Consider the following 18,390-nt stretch of genomic DNA (forward strand, 5'->3'; position numbering starts at 1 on the left):
CTCCGTTGTTTGGTCGGGATCAAAACGAGTCGAGGTGCATCCGGACACGCGTAGCTAGCCGGGCGTCCGGGCGCTAGGTGCGTTGCCACATTATATTTATGTGGGCACCAGCAAACTACAAAGGCAGAACGATACGATGGAAAATGGAAATAGATATCCGAATTATCCGATATCCGTATCCACTAAAACTTGTAATATGGATATCAATATTCGTATCCGTTTCTAATATGGATACTAAATGAATATATTTGAATTCGTTTTTTCAGTGTTTTCTCTATCTGATTCTAGATCCATATTTGACAATATCCGACAGCATCCGTATCCGCAAAGAAAACAAGGTATCATGAACCTATTTAAAAGTATTCTCTCTATAACGAATGCCTAATTATTAAATTTTATTGTTACTAATAATGCATTAAAACCATTTAATAATATAATTGTAATTATTTTTAGTATTAATTTAACATTATTAATGACACCTGAGGATTAAATTAATCTTAGTATTTTTATTTAGTTTAAACCTAATATATTTGTTGCTTTAAGTTATTTTAATACTTTAGTGTATTTATTTATTTATTGATGTAAATTATTTTATAATTTATTATTTCATGATAAATATTTATATAAATATAATATTGGTTATTAAATTGATGTAATTAATTATTAAATATTTATTGATAACTATATTATCTTTATGAGCTATCCTTGTCTATGTTATATACACAAATACTTTAATATCTACTTGTGTAATAATTTTGTAATTCCAAAACTAATGATAAAGTAACAAATCTATTTGTTTTGTACCATATTTATTTGAAAATCTTCACTTGATCTATTATTTTATTCATCATTATCCATTATAATTTAGTTTACTTCCATATTGGAAGTGATTAGAAGTGTACTTTCATTTAGTTCACTTTGGTCAAAGATGAACTTAGTAGTAAAATTGTATTCATGTATGTTTAATTTAACAATATACATTTTGTATATGAATAGAAATCCAAATCCATGATTAATTCGTATTAAAAAATACCGAATCCGTATTCTTATTCGAATTAAAATAAAGTAAAAAATGATATCCGAATCTGATTCCATCCATATCTGATCCGTTTCCATCCAACGCTTCGCCCAATCGCCCCGGAACGAGGGCGGGCGGCGGACGGAGATGCGGCCACGCCGATGTGATTCAGGCAGTCAGGCTCCACCATCGACGTGAAAACGTTCGGTGGTGCCGTCCGTCGCCTCCATCTTCCGTGTCCCGTCGAGACCTGTTCGCCTGCCCCACGCGCCGACGCAGACTGCTCCGGAGCACAGTGCCGGCGCGTGCTCGCCTGCTCGGCGACGCTTCAGTTCAGCAGATGTTCAGTTCATGCGACGAGTCCATGACATGAATCCATCGCCAGTCGCCAACGGTGAGGCACTGAGGTCCACAGTGGCGACGCGACGGCGACACGCGCGCATGTGGTAGGGCCGTAGCCGTAGGGGCCTCGGCCACGCCAGCGCCCCTGTGCCGCCGGCAGTGTCAGGGCGTCATAAATGTGGCCACCACCCACTAGAGCATCTGCATGCATGTCCTCGCCGGGCATAGCCTACGCGCCACAATAAATGTGCCCCAAAGCCCAAGGCCGCGGTTGGTGCCTCACTGCCTCGCCGCTCACTCCAGCTCCCGTGCGACGCGATCGATGATGGTTCCCGTGGGCGTGGAAGCCCAGAAGAAGCATGTGCGCCAGTCGGGAAGCCCGGCCTCCTACCGCGCTACCGGTAGAGTAGCTGCCAATTTCTGGTGTCTCCAGTTGCTTCCTGTGTCGTAGTAAAAGTCACGTTTGTCAGACCTGGTGATGACTGATGAGCAGCAGCGCGTGCGTTGAACCGTCGACGGCTACTCTCGGGCCATGTTTGCCCTAAATTCCAGAATTTGGCACTATGCAAAAAGAAAATTTCACGTCCCATCAAATTTATGGTACATGTATGGAGTATTAAATGTTGACGAAATTAAAAACTAATTGCATAGTTTGATTGTACTTTGCGATACGAACGTTTTGAGTCTAATTAGTCAACGATTGGACAATTATTACTGAATAAAAACAAAACACTACAGTGTAGCTACAGTATCCATTTTCAGGCGGCGCCGAATCCGGCAGCGAACTAAACGCGCCGTCGGGTGGAAATGGGTGCGGTGGGTGCCCTCCGCCGCCGTCGGCAACGCGGACGGGAGGCGCCAGCAGGGCTCCCCAGACAGGGAGAGGTGCACGCGCCGGCACGTAACGTAAGCACTGGGGCATACGGTACTCCTACGTTGACTATCTGTGCTCGGATCGGGGTCGGAAACTGATAACAATCGGGTAAACGAATAAAGAAAAGCAGGTGCAGGTTGGTTAACGGCACGGGACACTGGGACAGCGTCCTCGGATGAGGGAGGACACGCACTTCGGGGCTGTACAAATTTCTCGTAGGCAACGTGGGAGTAGTGTGTGCACGGGTCAATCGCATCACACGGGTGCGTGTGCGTGGGTTTTATAGAGGAAAAATTAAAACCCACCAATTCACGCTCCGAATCTTCGCAACAACAACGAGACAAAGCTGCCCGGCGATCCCCACGGCGCTAACCACGATTCGCTCTGCACAATGACACTGTCTCACACTCTCACACACAGTGCAAGTGCAGACTAGACTAAATCCACATGCATTGCTACTTAAATATATATTGAACCGCACAATTCGAAATAGGATGGATCAAAGGATGGAGTAGTACTATGATCAGTTCTTAATTTCGTTCTTATGAATAGCAGAGCAGTGTAGACGTTGCTTTTGAGTGAATCCAAAGCGATCCACCGGCCACAGCCCACAGGGGATCATTAATCTTTTTCTGTAGGGTGTAGGCTGCACGAGCTGGCAATTCTCAATATAATTCCGGTAGTAAGGCATAGGAGTACTCAATTTCTCGTGATTAAAGCAAATGCGAGTGTACTTATATGCACTCGACATGGCATGCTTCGGCTACACGCCTACCCTACTTTCCGTTTATAAGAACTCTAGCTGTACACTGTATTTTTGAATCTTTATTTATCATCACGACCACGTTCACGCCTCATCAGTACCCAGACTTGGTCCTGTCGGCCGTTGTTCAGGTAAGCTCAAGAAGGAGATCGATCTCGTGTTCCTCGGCGGAAGCCAGCCGTCCTTCCAAAAGGGTGCATCTTTATCATTGGCGCATGCTGCATCTAGCGATTTTGTTTTTGAACGATTCATCACTAGCGAATTTCAGACAAGCTCAAGAAGAGATCGATCTTGTGTTCGCAGTTACTACTACTTCGAAAAGGAGGTGTAAAAGGTGCTTTGACCTGGCAGTTTTGACGCCCATGATTTCTTTGATTCGTGCGTTTCTGTAGTCCTATGTGGCAATTCGGAAATGGCGGGTGCTACCGTGTGGAAAGTGTGCTCCAGCCATTCTCCACAGTTCCCGGGCTCCCCACTCGGTCGGCAGCCTCGCCCGCGCCAGCGCTGTGACGAGTGCTGTCTTGAGGGCTGAGGCCTTTGCGCCTCGTTTACTCCTCTCGCGCTGTGATGAGTGTTGTCTTGAGGGTCGAGGCCTCTGCGTCAGGACTTATTGCTGCTGTGCTAATTTATAGAGCTAGGCCTTGTTTAGATGCCAAAAAATTTGATAAAATGTACTGTAGCGGTTTTCGTTGTTATTTGACAATTAGTGTCCAATCATAGTCTAATTAGGCTTAAAAGATTCATCTCATGGATTTCGTCTAAACTATGTAATTAGTTTTATTTTTTATTTATATTTAATGCTTCATGCATGCGTCCAAATATTCGATGTGACGGAAAATCTTGAAAAATTTGACAAAATTTTGGGGAACTAAACTGGCCCCTAATTTACTATCAGAGAAAAACACTGTTGCACGACTGAAAAAAAAAAAAAAGCAGTGCCGATTCTGCAAAACAACAACAGATCGGCGCCGGCCCGGGCAGCAGTGAGGTGAACGCTGCCTGCGGTGCTGCTGGAATTATTGCACGAGGTGGAGGCGGAGTGGAGTGGAATGAGTGAGGACCAAAGGTTGGTGCCGCATTTAATTTTTGAAACAGTAAAGGCCCATTCAATTCCCGCGGTGAATACTGGTAGCGCCGGGGTGGCAGCAGTGAGCCAGTGACGTGAATGTGTGGGATGATCACCCAAGTCTTTTGGAAGCTTCGAAGGGCAGGTCATTTTCTATGGACTCTTGGCTCCTGCTCAATTTGAACCTAGTATGAACCTGATGGTCTGTTCTAGTACTCTATACACTGGCGATTCTTGATTTATCGCTGAACAAGTACAAAAATACTTAATGACACTTCTAGCTTAAGAAATGTTGAGCAATTGAATCATTTAAAAAAAACAGGAAACAGTACAAGCAGACAGATTAAATGAAGAAATCCTGAGCCATTTAATCGGTCGAACAAAGTCGCGCTATCAGCAGAACAGTCAAAAACACCGGTCATCCAGTTACGCCAAGGTATCACCAAACCTGGCTTGCGTTGCATCGAGTCAATGCCTACATGACCTATAAAATCAAAGAATTTCAGAGAAGCAACAAACAGCCTTGCATCCCTACAGCTTTCAACACATTACAGGCATTCCACTCTCTGCACCACCCCTCTCCTTTCTTCCCCACCGGGCAATCATATATGCATCTCATCAGAAAAAGAAAAGAAAAGGCTCTCAAGGTGAATTAGAACAGAATCTCCTCATAGGGCTCATCAAACCAGCTCATCATCGGCACTATCTTGAGGACTCCTCACCAGCTCGAGTATGCTCACGGCCTCACCCATGTCAGGCCGGTTCGACGGCACCTGGGAGGTGCAGACAAGGCCCAACTTGATGATCGGCAGGGCCTCGTCCAAGGGGAACTCACCGCATAGTCGCGGATCGATGCAGTCCTCTGGTCTGCCTTCCTCCAGCGCGCTTCTGACCAGATCACACAGGACAACCACATCGTCTTCCAAGTACTCGACGGGCCTCCTGCCGGTCAAGACCTCCAGCACAAGCACCCCAAAGCCATACACGTCGCACTTCTCGGTGATCTTCACTGTCTTGCATGCGAATTCTGGTGCCATGTACCCAAGTGCACTCTGGATCTTACTGCTCAGGACATACCGGTCCAACATTGGCAGCAGCTTAGCAAGGCCACAGTCGCCGACCTTTGGCTCGCCGTTGCTGTCCAGCAGCACGTTGCTTGACTTGAGATTGTAGTGGATGATACCATGCTGGTGCAGGTATGTCAGGCCCCGGGCAACACCGAGGATGATGTCGAATCTCTCCATCCAGGAAAGTAAGTTATCTTCATTGCACTCGTGTAGGTGTTTATGCAAATTTCCTCCGGGCAGGTAATCATAGATAAGGAGCTGCAGCGATGAAGTCCAGTAGAAACCTCTGAGTGCGACAATATTGTGGTGCCGCGCCTTGCTAAGCATCTTCACTTGTCGCTCGAAATCGTCCTTTGACTTGACCAAGCTAGAGACAGTAAGCTTCTTGATGGCTACCGGCTGTCCATCTCTGAGCACTGTCTTGTAGACTGCACCAAAGCCTCCACGTCCAAGCTCACAATCTTTGTTCAACAATGCATGCCCACCGGCGCTGAACTCAGGGCTGCCCTTTCCAAACATGACAAGCTTACCAGAGCTAGCATCATTCTCAGGGGACTGACTAAGGTAATCATCAGATAATGCAGTAACAGGTGCTGAGCGTGGGGCAGCTGCATGGGCCCGGACGCGGCGATTAAGCACAGATATGGTGATCACTCCGATAGCAATGGCTGCCCCACCGGCTATGGCAATGAGGGTGGAGATACTCAATATGATTTTCTTGTGATGCATGTTGCTAGGGGCACTAGGTGTAGCCTGCGACGAGGGATTTGACGAGGAGTTTGGGTTTAGCACAATAGGCTTTGGCATAACTGCGCTGCAAGAGTCATTCTTCCGTGAGCTACACAGACCAGAATTGTCCATGAGGAAGGACTCAGGGATGTAGTTGAAGAAGCGGCTATTTGGCAGATCCCCTGTCAGCATGTTGTGGGAGACGTCAAAGATGTGGAGGCTAGGCAGATTGGATAGCTCTACTGGTAGGGTCCCGTTCAGCTTGTTCTGAGAGAGATTGACCACTTGGAGACTTGTCAGGTTTCCCATGGTGCTAGGAATTGGCCCCGTGAGGTTATTGTGTGAGAAATCCCTGCATTGGAAGAGCACAACTTTGTATCAGTCATAATGATTTCTAAGGTGGGTCATACTAAGTAAGTAGTACAGTGGATTGAGCTTAAATTAGTCTAAACAGTTAGCTAATTCGAGAACGAGCATTCCAACGCCCTGTTCTTTTGGGCACGAGCATTCCAACGCCCTGTTCTTTTGGGCTGATTTGAAGCCATGGCTAAAAGTACCGTTGGCAGGTTTGGTGTGAGATAAAAATATTGTTCGTTGACTGATAAGCCAAATCATGCTGATGTAGACATTTGACTTCAGTTTTGACTGTATCCAGGAAAAGAAAAGGAGTACTACAAGGATACTGGGATGAGCAAACACAGACCCATAATTTTCGGTTTGGGGCTCCAAACAGAAAATACGACATCACTGTCCTACATCACTTTCTACAACGTCTCTGCAACCTAGGAAACCGAGATCAATCAAAGCAGTCATGAAAGGAAAAACAAATAGGGCCTTGTTTAGATGGAAAGTTTCTTTAACCTGATAAATAGTACTATTTTTGTTTTATTTGGCAAATATTGTCCAATCGTAGACCAACTAGGCTCAAAAGATTCATCTCGTGATTTTCAACTAAACTGTGTAATTAGTTATTTTTTTACCTACATTTAATACTCCATACAAGCGTCCAAAAATTGATGTGATGGAGAGAGAGCGAAAAAACTTGAATTTTGATGGGAACTAAACAAGGCCTAGGCCTAGTCAACTTCACTCGCAAGCAATCCCAATGACGTCAAATTTTCATTTCAGAATATGGGTAGAAAGTAAAGGGGGAAAACAAGAATTTACTTACAGTGCAACGAGGGAGCTGCAGTTCCCAATCTGCGACGGGATGCGTCCCGTGAGCGAATTCCTCCCCATCCGCAGGTCCCGGAGCGCCACCGCACCGCCGATCTCCGGCGGCACGGTTCCTTCAAGTCGGTTAGCGCTCACGTCCAGCACCTCGAGGAGCCTCATCCCACCAATGCCGGCCGGCAGCTGCCCCGAAAAGGAATTCGAGGACAGGTTCAGAGACTGCAAGCCCGCAAAGACAGTGATCCGCAGCGGGATCTCGCCGGAGAACGCGTTGCTCGACAGGTCCAGCACACGAAGCGCCATTGCTGCGTCGTCGGGCACCTTCACCCACCCATTCAGCTGGTTGCCTGCCACCGAGACGCGCTGCAGCGGTAGGCCGAACACCCACCAGGGAAGATCGCCGGTGAGCGCATTTCGGCTTAGGTCGACCTCCACAAGGTTCTTGCAGTTGGCGATGGTGTAGGGAATGTCGCCGGCAAATCGGTTGCCCGAGAAATCAAGGCGCTCCAGCGCCCACATTTCCCCGATCCACTCCGGCAGCTCACCTGCAAGCACATTGCCGCCGGCGCCGAGGAACCGCAGGCCGGTCAGCCTCCGGAGCGATTCCGGCAAGCCACCAGTGAACAAGTTATGCCCCAAATCCAGTGACTTCAGCAGCGCCGCCTCGCCGACATCCGCCGGTATCTCCCCGGCGAGGAGGTTTCGGCTCAAATCCACCTCCCGCAGCGAGCTGGTCCGGGGGAATCCACCAGGCACACTCCCGGAGAGCTCGTTGCCGGAGAGGTCGAGAGACCGGAGCGAAGGCAGCGACCAGAGCCCGTCAGGGATGGGGCCGGCAAGGCGGTTGGACGAGAGGTTGAGGGACACGAGCGATGCGCAGGACGCGACGGCGGGCGGGATGTAGCCCGAGAGCTGGTTGTGCGCGAGGGAGATGGAGCGGACGGCGCGGCATTGGGCGAAGAGCTGGGCGGGGACGGGCGCGGCGAGGCGGTTGGAGGAGAGGTCGAGGGAGCGGAGCCGCGGGAGCGCGGTTAGGAGGTTGGGGAGCACGGGGCCGGAGAGGTTGTTGCGCGGGAGTGCGAGGGAGAGGAGCGCGTCGAGGCGGAGCAGCGCGCGCGGGAGGCGGCCCGAGAGCGACGCCGCTGGGAGCGAGAGCGAGGTGACGCGGCCCGTGCGCGCGTCGCAGCCAACGGCCGGCCAGGAGCAGGAGCGATCGTCGTCCTCGGTCCACGTCGCGAGGCGGCCCGACGGGTCCGAGACGTCCGTCTTGAAGACCACCAGTGCGAGGACGTCGTCGGTGAGCGCGCTCGTGGTGGCGGCCGCCCCGAGGAGTAGCGCGGCGAGGAGCAGGAGAGGGCAGGCGGCGGTGGCGGTGGCGGTGGCCATCGCGACACGGCTGGCAGTAGGAGGACGAGGAGGGGGGAGGGATCACAGCGGTGCTCTGTCCATTTGCCCGGAGCAGTTCTGGGGCAGTGCGGGGAAGAGGGGTGGTGGCGCAGTGCAGCGCGGTGGTGGTGGTGGTGGGTGTGGGGCGTGGCCGCGTGGGCGTGGTCGCGCGCGCGGCGTGGAGCAGTCAGCCAGACACCAGTGGGGAGAGGGGAGAAGCGAGTAGGAGAGGAGGCGGCCCCTTGCGCTATTAATGTGCTACGAGTAGAACAAATAGGAATGGACAAAATGATCTGTTTTCTCATTTTCCATGAGCTTTTGCCTAAATGGATATGATTTTTCTGAATATTTAATTTCTTCGCGTTTCTGCAGTTATAAATATCTCCTACAACAACTAAAAAGAACAAAAGTAAGACTATTTTTCGTGTGGCTTTTTTTTGGGTCGCTCTACCCTCCCGTCCGCACGACAATCGTCGCTCCGTCAGTCCGCACCTCCCTCGCGATACCGCGCGTAGACAAACATGATGTATATACTACGGGCCCTCCTCTCTCCCCATCGGTCTCTCCCTCTCCATCCCGACGCGAGCAGGGGCGACAGGCGCGAGCCGGGCGCGGCGGCGACGACGGCTGCCCTCCTCCTCCGCCCTCCCTCGCCTGCCTCTCACCTCTGTTTCTCCCTCCCCTTCCTCTCTCTCCCCTTCCCTCCCGATGCTACGGTAGGCGCGAGGCGGCGGCAGGTGCCAGGCGACGGCGCCCCTGCGGGCGATGCGCCGCCGAGGGAGAGGCTCGACGGCCCCCTCCCTCTCCCTCATCCTTCGTGCGGCCGCCTCAACGCCTCCTCCCGCTGGGGAGCTTGTGCTCCTTTGCTCGACAAAACCCTAGGTGCCTGTGCGGCGGCGACAGCGGCGATGAGGCTCGGCGACTGGATTTGACGGCGACTCACCCTCTTCTTCTCCTCCTTCGTCCCATGGCTCCTCCCCCAGATCCTCTCTCCCTCGTGTTTTTTTGGAGCGACAGATCCTCACAATAATTTCTATGGCAATTGAGAACAGTAGGTTCTAAAGCTTTTGCTGATTTTATTCCCTTTAATATTTTATTTTCTATTACCTAAATTAAAATCTGCTGGTTTGTTCAAAATAATACCTCTAGGGTAGTAAAAATGGTTACATGTACAATCTTGATATATTACTGTGCATTGATTTGTCATCTCCTCGTAATGGATTGTGTCCATTCTTTGGTTAGTGCATATGTCCATGTCCTCCTTCCACGAGATTCCTGTTTAACTGAAACCAATGAGTTTCCAGAAAGAATGATGCTCTATTTTTTAATGTCATGCTAGTTTTATCTCTATCTACACTGATGGACTCCATTTTCTTTGTTTCCTGATGTGCATACCATTTTTGATCCAGACATTTTTACTAAGTGTAGTTACCTAATGTTTAAATCTAGATGAGTTCTTGTTCCTCACATTGGTATTACTAGCTACTTCTGCAATTGTTATTTAGCCTAGTTTAGGAGGACCATGACACATAGAAGAAAGAAGAAGAAACCATAGATGCATTTTAACTGATTTTAAGGTCAGCGCGCCTAAATCTTGGAATGTTCAAATTGCAATGTCCGTAAAGCTTAGTTGCCATGTTTTTCTAAGGACATACAAGCATGACTCTTACATGCATTTGATATATGTAGGTTGGTGTCCCCCCTCCCCTAGCACGAACTGGTGCAGGTGCTCCGTGCAGAACCGCTGATCGTCATTTCGTCGGCTCGTAGGTTCGCTTTCTCTCCCGCTCCCCCTTTCTCCTTACCTCTCCTTATCGAACTTGCCTCTCCCAATGCTCTCAGTCCTCATGGAAGCGGTCTTCCTGACACCTTTGTGATTTTCCTTTTTTTTATTTGATTATCTTCAATTTGATATACGATTATAGTTGCTCATGGTTTTTTGATATACGATATGGCTCATATTTTTTTGTAAAATCGATATACGATTATAGTTGCTCTTAATGTTAGAAAAAAGGTTTGTGGCATTTTCATATCGTCTTGTCAAAAACGTGTCTGCTTAAATCTATTAGATATTTTTTCGTTCGGTTTTACGGTAACTGTTGAACAAATTTCTTATTGCATATTGATTAGCCTTCCTGGTCAATTCTCATACATATCATATTAAGATTTGCGATTTTGGGACTGCTAGCAGATTGGTACACTTCTCTCTTTTAGTTTATTCCTGCTGAATATGTTCATGGGTTTAATAAAGAGAAATATCCATTTCAATTCCATGATGAGCCTAACATATCGTACATTTGCTCGCAGTATTATAGGGGGCCTGAACTAATATTTGGAGCTACGGAGTATTACTGTTGCGATTGATATCTGCTCTGTTGGTTGTGTATTGGCTGACCTTCTAATTGGTCAGGTATAACATCTGAATCCTAGCTTCACCTTTCCTCTAGGCTTCGAACTGATTATTATGCCAACCATTTTCTAAGAGGGAAATAATTTTGTTTTACCGTTGTAAAATCTTTATCTTTTGGGGGGTCAAAGATTACTATATAAACTACAAAATTGCATTTTTGGATTTCATGGACATTAGGATTTGATCAGCTCACTATTAATTGAGATACTTTTAATCTGTTGACAGTTTTATTGATGTCCACTGGGTCCCTCCCATTGCAGCCTTTGTTTCCCTATGGAAGCGGTCTTGGTCAGCTGGTGCAAATAATAAAGGTTTGCATCTGCTAACGAATTATGTCATCAAATCACCACTGATACTTTGTACAATGAATGTTTCTCCTTTTCTCTTTTATCCAAGAATTTGGGTACTCCAACAAGAAAAGAGATCAGGTTCATCAATCCAAAATATTCTGACTTCAGGCTCCCTTAGATACCAGCCCTTCCATGGCACAATGTTAGGTATCTCTAATCTCTATGGTATTTTTCATTTCAGCTATATTCAGTTGACCAGCTCACCTGCGTTTGTTTTCCGTCTAGCTTTTTGGTAAGTGCATGCCACTTGAGGCTGTTGAGCCTGTATCAAAGGCTACTTCAGTACTCACCAAATGTGCGTTGCACCGCTGTAAGAACTAATTTGATATTATAACTGACCAATTAGCGAATCCAAATTAGGCCAGATGTGTCGCTATTGATACTAAGCTTTATATTTTTCCTCGGTTGAACCAGTTATATGCCAGTTGTAATATAAAACAGTAGTATCTCCTCATGTTCGTTTTGTTATGGACATGAGTCGGTGGCCTTTCTATGTTTGGAGAAGTGCGAGAGCTTTGAAACTCAGTACTCTCTCATCAAAGATATTTAATTATTTTTTTAGGTTGATGCTTTTGTCCATCCATTCTTTGATGAGATGCGGGATCCAAAGGTCTGCTTGCCAAGTGGATGCCCACTGCCACCGTTGTTTGACTTCTCAGCAGTTGGTAACTTCTCGATACACTTAACGATGTTGTTGTTTCATTGTACTCTTGTCTGAAAACACATTTGGAATTAGCTCGATCCTGATGGCAATAAGTTACAAAGATAATTTATCTCTAGCTTTTCTGCAATAACACCAAGTCCACCACCGCACCACAATGTTATTTCCTCTTCTAAAACTGTGAAGGCAGTAATTGGATACTTTGCTTTGTATTATGTAGTTTTTAAGTGCTGGGAGCTAATAACTAGATGGATTTTCTTCCTCTATTGAACTGAAGGTATGGTTCTACAGGCTATAAGGAAAAAATTACAGATTACTATTGAACTTGAAGGTATTCGCACCATTCCTTTCTTCCATCTCTTGTTTCTTTATCTTTGCCTAATTCTCAAATACATATCACTACCACAGCTACTTCTTAGTGTCTTGGTGCTTGTAGTTATAGGCTTTTGAACAAAATTAGGTGTAGCCTGCCATGGTGACCTACTGCCTTCACAACACTTCTGAAGAATTGTTGAGGGATGACAACCAGGTACGCCCAAAAGGATAAATGGTGAGATTATTTTTTATACATAGAAATGAGTTATTACGATGTTTACAGCTTTAGTAGAATAATTAGGTTTAACTATTTTTGGAGTTCAGTTTAGGTAGTCTGTGCATAATGACAATGCACAAAGTTTCCTTAGAAAATGAATATTCATAATTTTGGAGTGAAGTTACATGGAAAGGTCTATAAAGTAGAGTTTGTAAGCCTGTGACGTCACGCTCTCCGTGACTGTTAATTTCACAAACTTTGCTTTTTGAATTAACTGTAACTTTAACATTGATATTTGATTTTTACAGTATTGTTATCTTATCGTGTGATCCGTGTGTTTTTAGTATAAAATGTTAGCTATCCCGTAACAATGCATGGGCACGCTACCTAGTCTAGTTAAATCCTAAAAATTCATTGTTTATTAGTTCCTTCAATTAGATATTCCTTTGGAAAGGCAAAAGAAAAAAAAAAAACATCAAGAGCTAGTGCGCCGTGTATTTTGAAGGTTTAGCTATTTCAGTTCCCGCTTAGACTATGGATTACTGCTCGCACGTTCTTACAAAGTATTCCCTCCATTTCAATTTTCAAATTAAAAGACTTTTGGACTTTTCTAGATATATATATCTACTGCTATATACATGATATATATTATATCTAGAGCCGTTTGGCTGGGCTTCTCGAGCAGCTCTGGCTCTGGCTTTTGCTCCTGCTTTTTTTTAAAGTTTTTTTTGAGGAACCGCTCCGACTCCTGCTAAAGCCCTACCAAACGCCTTCTGCGGCTCCTCTCCTTTTCTCTGGCCACATGCACAGCCATGGCTGGAGGACTCTGATATCTGAGCAAATAAAAAGGTAGTGGACCATGACGAAACAAATAGTGTGGTTTCAAAATTTTGAAAAGCTATTTTCTTCTAAACCGTGTATCCGTTTCTAAATCCGTTTTGACCATAATGTTATTTATAATTAATGGAATAAAATAAGATTAAACATGATTATATTTTAATTTTTAACTAAAAGTTAATGTTTTTATTTAGAAATACAACTATGGAAATTCTCTTTTGCTTGAAACATTTTTCTTTTATTCTCATGACACATTTTGTGCTAACTCTTCCATGTAAACGTAGTGCAAAATAACCTTTTTAATATCGACCATCAAAGGAGCCAAACACATGAGAAGTCATTTTACTAAACGTTTTTCAAAAAGGCTTTTGCTCCTTTAGAGAAGCCGTTCCTTCAAAGGAGCCAGAGCCGGAGCCATTTTTAGAGGAGCCAGAGCCATATCAAACAAGCCCATAGTAAAAACAATGCATCTAAAAAAGTTGAAATGTTTTATAATTTAGAATAGATGGAGTACAAATTAAATCAAATAGGTTCTAGAGCGTTGATACCAACTAGTACTAGATTATAGTGACAAGATAAAACAATCTAAAGGTGATCCAAACACCTCAAATCATGGACTTGATTATAACAATAAACCATTAGATTACTGTAGTCCTACAATTTATCTCAAATATGTTTTTTTCAAGATTATAGATCATTTGTACTCCAATTAATAGTGATCCACCTATACAATCTAGAGATCGAAATAGTCTAGATTATTACTCCATCTGTTCTAAATTATAAGTTAATCTAATTGTTTTAGTTATATTGTTACTCTATGCACCTAAATATAGGCCAGTTAAAATATACAATAAAAGCTATGCTATTAGAAAAAAAAATAAAACAACTTATAATTTAGAATGGAGAAAGTACACTTCATAATCTAGATTATTGTAATTTTATCCATAATCCAGAAAGAGGCCTAGTATGTAACAATCCATGTGACAGATGTCCACATTATTACAACACAAATTGTACAAGCCATGTGCTTGTTATGGTTCAACAAAAAATTTACTTGCCTTCAGTTTCTCTTACCAAAGTGGACCTATATCTTCCTATTTTTAGTAACTGTACTACGCCTAAGGGACTCTTTAGAACCCAGGATTATAAAAACATAGAAATAAAATATCCTAACATCTTAAATTCTATGGATTGAGAAAACATAGAACACAGAAAACTATAAGATTGATCGTTTGAATAGAGCACATGAAAATAAATTCGATGAGAGAGCGACAAAAAGAAACTTTTCATAAGATTCATCTTCTTGGTAGAACTTCAACAAAATTCCTATAAAATACGCCATTCTATAGGAACTTCATACGATCTATAGGAACTCAATCCTTTGTTCCAAACAGCTTCAGAGGAATTTTTTCTATAAGATTTTCGCTCCATTAGAATTCCTCTATTTTTTTAATTGATCCAAAAGAGGGACTAAATTTGCTATTACACTTTTATATAATTTTATATCTCGAATCTTCCATTTTTTTAGATTCATCCTAGACCGACCACAACAAGGATATAATCACAACCTTAAAACAATAAGCTAATTATCAGAGATATAGTTATTAATAACGGTGGAGAGGCTGGTTTTAGAACTTAAGTTTATGCGACCAAGCACCTAACCATTTTTTATGGCAGTTCAAAACAATACAATAGGAATCGGCGTCGGAGATTTGCCAAGCTTACGATTCCAATTTCCAGCTTCCAGGCCTACGTTTGTTAGCAGTGTCTGAAGGTTGCTTATATTCAATGTGTGCCAACAACTTTCATTTACTACACTTCAGAACAAGGGCATTTAATGTGAAGTAATTGCGATCTGGAGGAGCACAGCGAAGCTGGCATGGCAGCACGGGGGCAGGTATGCCCAGTTTCCCACGCGGCCACGCCCCCCGGGCCCGGTTGGTGAGCCATGGACACGAAACATTCAAAATTTACCGCCAAAGTCAATCAGTGATACTGGTAATCAAAGTTTAAAGAAAACAGTATGTCAAGTGAGATCAGATTCCTTGCAAAGCCACTACAAATTTTCTATGCTGAATCGAAGGAGTATATAAGTAAACAAAGGGGGTTGTATAACCAATGACTTTATATTATTATTATAACATTATCGAATAGACAATAATACTATATTACTGACATGTGGATCCAAGACACGGTTTCGTTGATGCACGATGCAGCTGTGTCATACATAAATTACGCAAGGGATTAAGATACATGCAGGAGGGCAGTATGAGAAAGGCAGGACGCGGGAGGGCAAACCGGGATGCTTTGCGGAGGGGAGAATCATGCAGGAGCAGTAGGATGCTTTGCGGAGGGGAGAATCATGCAGGAGCAGTAGGCTTGCTGATGGTGTCTCCCACAGGCCACAGGGCTGGTTGTGTCCCTGATGTCCCTCATAATGCGTCTGAATTAGTCTTTCTGCACAAGTAACCTTCTGAGATCCACACCCACATGCAGATGCCTGTTACTTTATGCAAAGAATGATTCAATAGCAGGCTCTGTCACCTTGCTTTAAACTATGCTATTGTTAAAGACAAGTTTTCTACTAATTGACTCCACAGAACACTTGCTCTACTCTGTAGCTGCTTTGTTTGTGGAGGTGGCATGTGCAGATTTGTTCTATGCGTCTTGTTAGTTCACTGACAGTGAAAAAAAATTCATGTGACCAACCTAGGAGGAAGCAAGCGGTTTTCACTAAGAAGAAAATATACACCTAAATTCGAGTTGAAGAAACTCCATCTTAATGGTTAGATGCATGACCACATCTCTAATCCAATCAGTTGAGCTAAACTCACTTCCTTCCTCAAGTGACTGATAGTGTTTGCTCAAATTTGGCATAGAGGAAGCTGGGTATCGACCGTCATGCTTTTCACATTAGAACCAAAGGCACGAAGGAAGATTTGAAAGGTTTGCACTTTATTTTAGCACAACTCATAGTTTTCACATGCCTCAAATAATACGAGTTCATTATGCGGTAGCAAGAAATTTCACATGCCTAAAATAATATGAGTTTATTATGCGGTAGCAAGAAAAAAAAACAGCAGCATCATTCGCGAAAATTCTAGCTTGGTTAGGCAAGATGAGGTCTAGGGTCTGATTGGTTGGCTACCAATTTTTGCCAAATCAAAATTATGATAAGCCAAAACTTAGGCTTGACAAAATCAAGGCTATCAAAGTTAGGGCAAAAAACATAGGCGTATATTTGATTGGCTGCCAAAATTAAGGCTTGCCAATTATCTCTTTTATATGTAGTTTAAGAGCTTTCTAGAGACTTGTCAAAACTTTAGCCATAAATATTGGTGTGTCAATTCTTTGACAATGAACCAATTGATAACTACAAATTTTGACATGCCATAGTTTTAGCTAGACAAGAATTGAAAGCCAATCAATTAGGCCCTAACTTTGGGTTTGGAATGTGCTCTCCATTGGTAGGCCTAGAGGGAGCGCCAGGGAAGCAGCTCGGCGAGTCGACGTTGCAACAAGGCGACAACAGCAATGCTAGTGCCGCAGGCTGTACAGGGCTGGTGGGGCATCGAAATGGAAGGGTTAGCCTGGACACGGGGAGGTGGTGACAAACCCAGCAATGGACACAACATTGGAGAGAGCCGAAAAAGAGGAGAGGCGGGGGAGCCCACATCCCAAGCAGGGAAGAAGACGGACTCGTCCTGTTCGCTTAGGCCATGGCTGAAAGTACTGTTGGCTGATTTAGTGTAAGAGAAAAATATTGTTCGTTAGCTGAAAAAGTACGGCTTATAAGCCAAACAAGCCAAAGCGAACATGATAAATGTCAAGGGAGACAGAAGAAGATGCTACAGTAACTAACACGACTACATGACCTGGGCCATAGAAATCCTGATCATATGGATAAAAAAAAACTTGACCCACAGGATAAGACAGCCCTCAGGCATTGTGCCTAAGAAGACCTTTTTTACGCAGGTCGAGAAAACTTCAGAACCTCTGTCCCACCCATACACAGTAGCACCGCAGCTCTCGTAAGACTGGACTGACCTTAGACCTGTGTTTTGGCGTGTGACAGACGGAGGGATTTTTTTCAACGCGCAGATAAACTGCGTTTCCTCTGGCCAACAAATTCGCCCCCGAGGAGGTTCGAACTCTGGACGGCAGGATGCAAAGCGCACAGCCAAGCGCTTGCATCATATGGATAATAAACGTGAAAAATAAAAATCAAGCACCACTAGGATATAGTATCTCCCCTATTTTAAGTTGTTCTCGTACATTGCACATAGTTGGACTTGTATTTGGTTTATTTCTATTTTCTTAGAAAATAGGAATTTTATTCCGGTCTCTATAATATAGTTTTGCACATAACCAATCCAGCCTCCGGCTGTTTTTAAGGAAAGCTCTCAAAATTTGAAACCAAATAAAGGGAAGATTGGTTTGTTTCAATAAGTCAGCAAGCATTATTGATAGAAAAAAGAGAGTAGGCAAGTAATAGTTGGAGCAAGAGCTGTAGCAGTGTAGCTTAGGGTTCGAAGAACATTATGGATAGTTGCAAGTATCTCAACTCTGCAGATAAAAGATATGGAGATTCTGGTCAAAATAAAAGGGAAAAAGGATACTATTATATGGTCCTGTTCTTGGAAAAGGGGTTTGATTTGCTTTGTCAGCACATTCCTACCACTTGGAACTGCTAATGTAAAACTCCAAAGTTCAGCTACACCATACGAAAGTGGAACATGACGATTTCTGTTAGCTCTGGTAGCAAAAGGCTATCCATTCATGCCATTATTAACATGATTAAATCAGGGGGGAGAAAGCAAATCATAATACAACAGCATTGTGAGAGATTGCACCTTTGGCATCTTCTTTATCCAGCAAAGTAACATCGCCACTGAAGCAAGTTTAACCAGAAGCCTCCCCAAAGAGAGGGCTACCATCTCCAGAAATCAGGAAACAGAAATATCAAAATGTTAGAGCATCAGCCAAGCAGCTTTCCAGGTCATGCTTAGAGGAATTAATGCTGGGGAGTATACTTGACTAGTCACTAGTGTGACCAACTTCAAGCAAGGTAGGCCAGTGTCTAGTGAACTAGCAGCCAAAGAATAATTGCCGTGCTAACTGTGCATCCCATTCTTTAGTACAAAGAACATGCTAGTCACAAGAAGACTACCTACTATATAGA

General features: G+C 44.4%; 1 protein-coding gene and 1 pseudogene across 1 annotated transcript; one reads left to right on the forward strand and one right to left on the reverse strand.

The window, feature by feature from the left end:
* Positions 1 to 4,449: 4,449 nt before the first annotated feature.
* On the reverse strand, positions 4,450 to 8,624 carry LOC136450661 (probable LRR receptor-like serine/threonine-protein kinase IRK). The gene is made up of 2 exons (XM_066451214.1): positions 7,031 to 8,624; positions 4,450 to 6,211 (listed from the first exon to the last, which is right to left on the reverse strand). The coding sequence occupies exons 1-2, from the start codon at positions 8,416 to 8,418 to the stop codon at positions 4,744 to 4,746; spliced, it is 2,856 nt and encodes a 951-aa protein (XP_066307311.1). The 5' UTR covers positions 8,419 to 8,624; the 3' UTR covers positions 4,450 to 4,743.
* Positions 8,625 to 9,585: 961 nt separating this feature from the next.
* Positions 9,586 to 12,700, forward strand: LOC136455280 (shaggy-related protein kinase gamma-like; annotated as a pseudogene).
* Positions 12,701 to 18,390: the final 5,690 nt, after the last annotated feature.

This window comes from Miscanthus floridulus, chromosome 5 (assembly GCF_019320115.1).
Source record: "Miscanthus floridulus cultivar M001 chromosome 5, ASM1932011v1, whole genome shotgun sequence".
NCBI lineage: Eukaryota > Viridiplantae > Streptophyta > Magnoliopsida > Poales > Poaceae > Miscanthus > Miscanthus floridulus.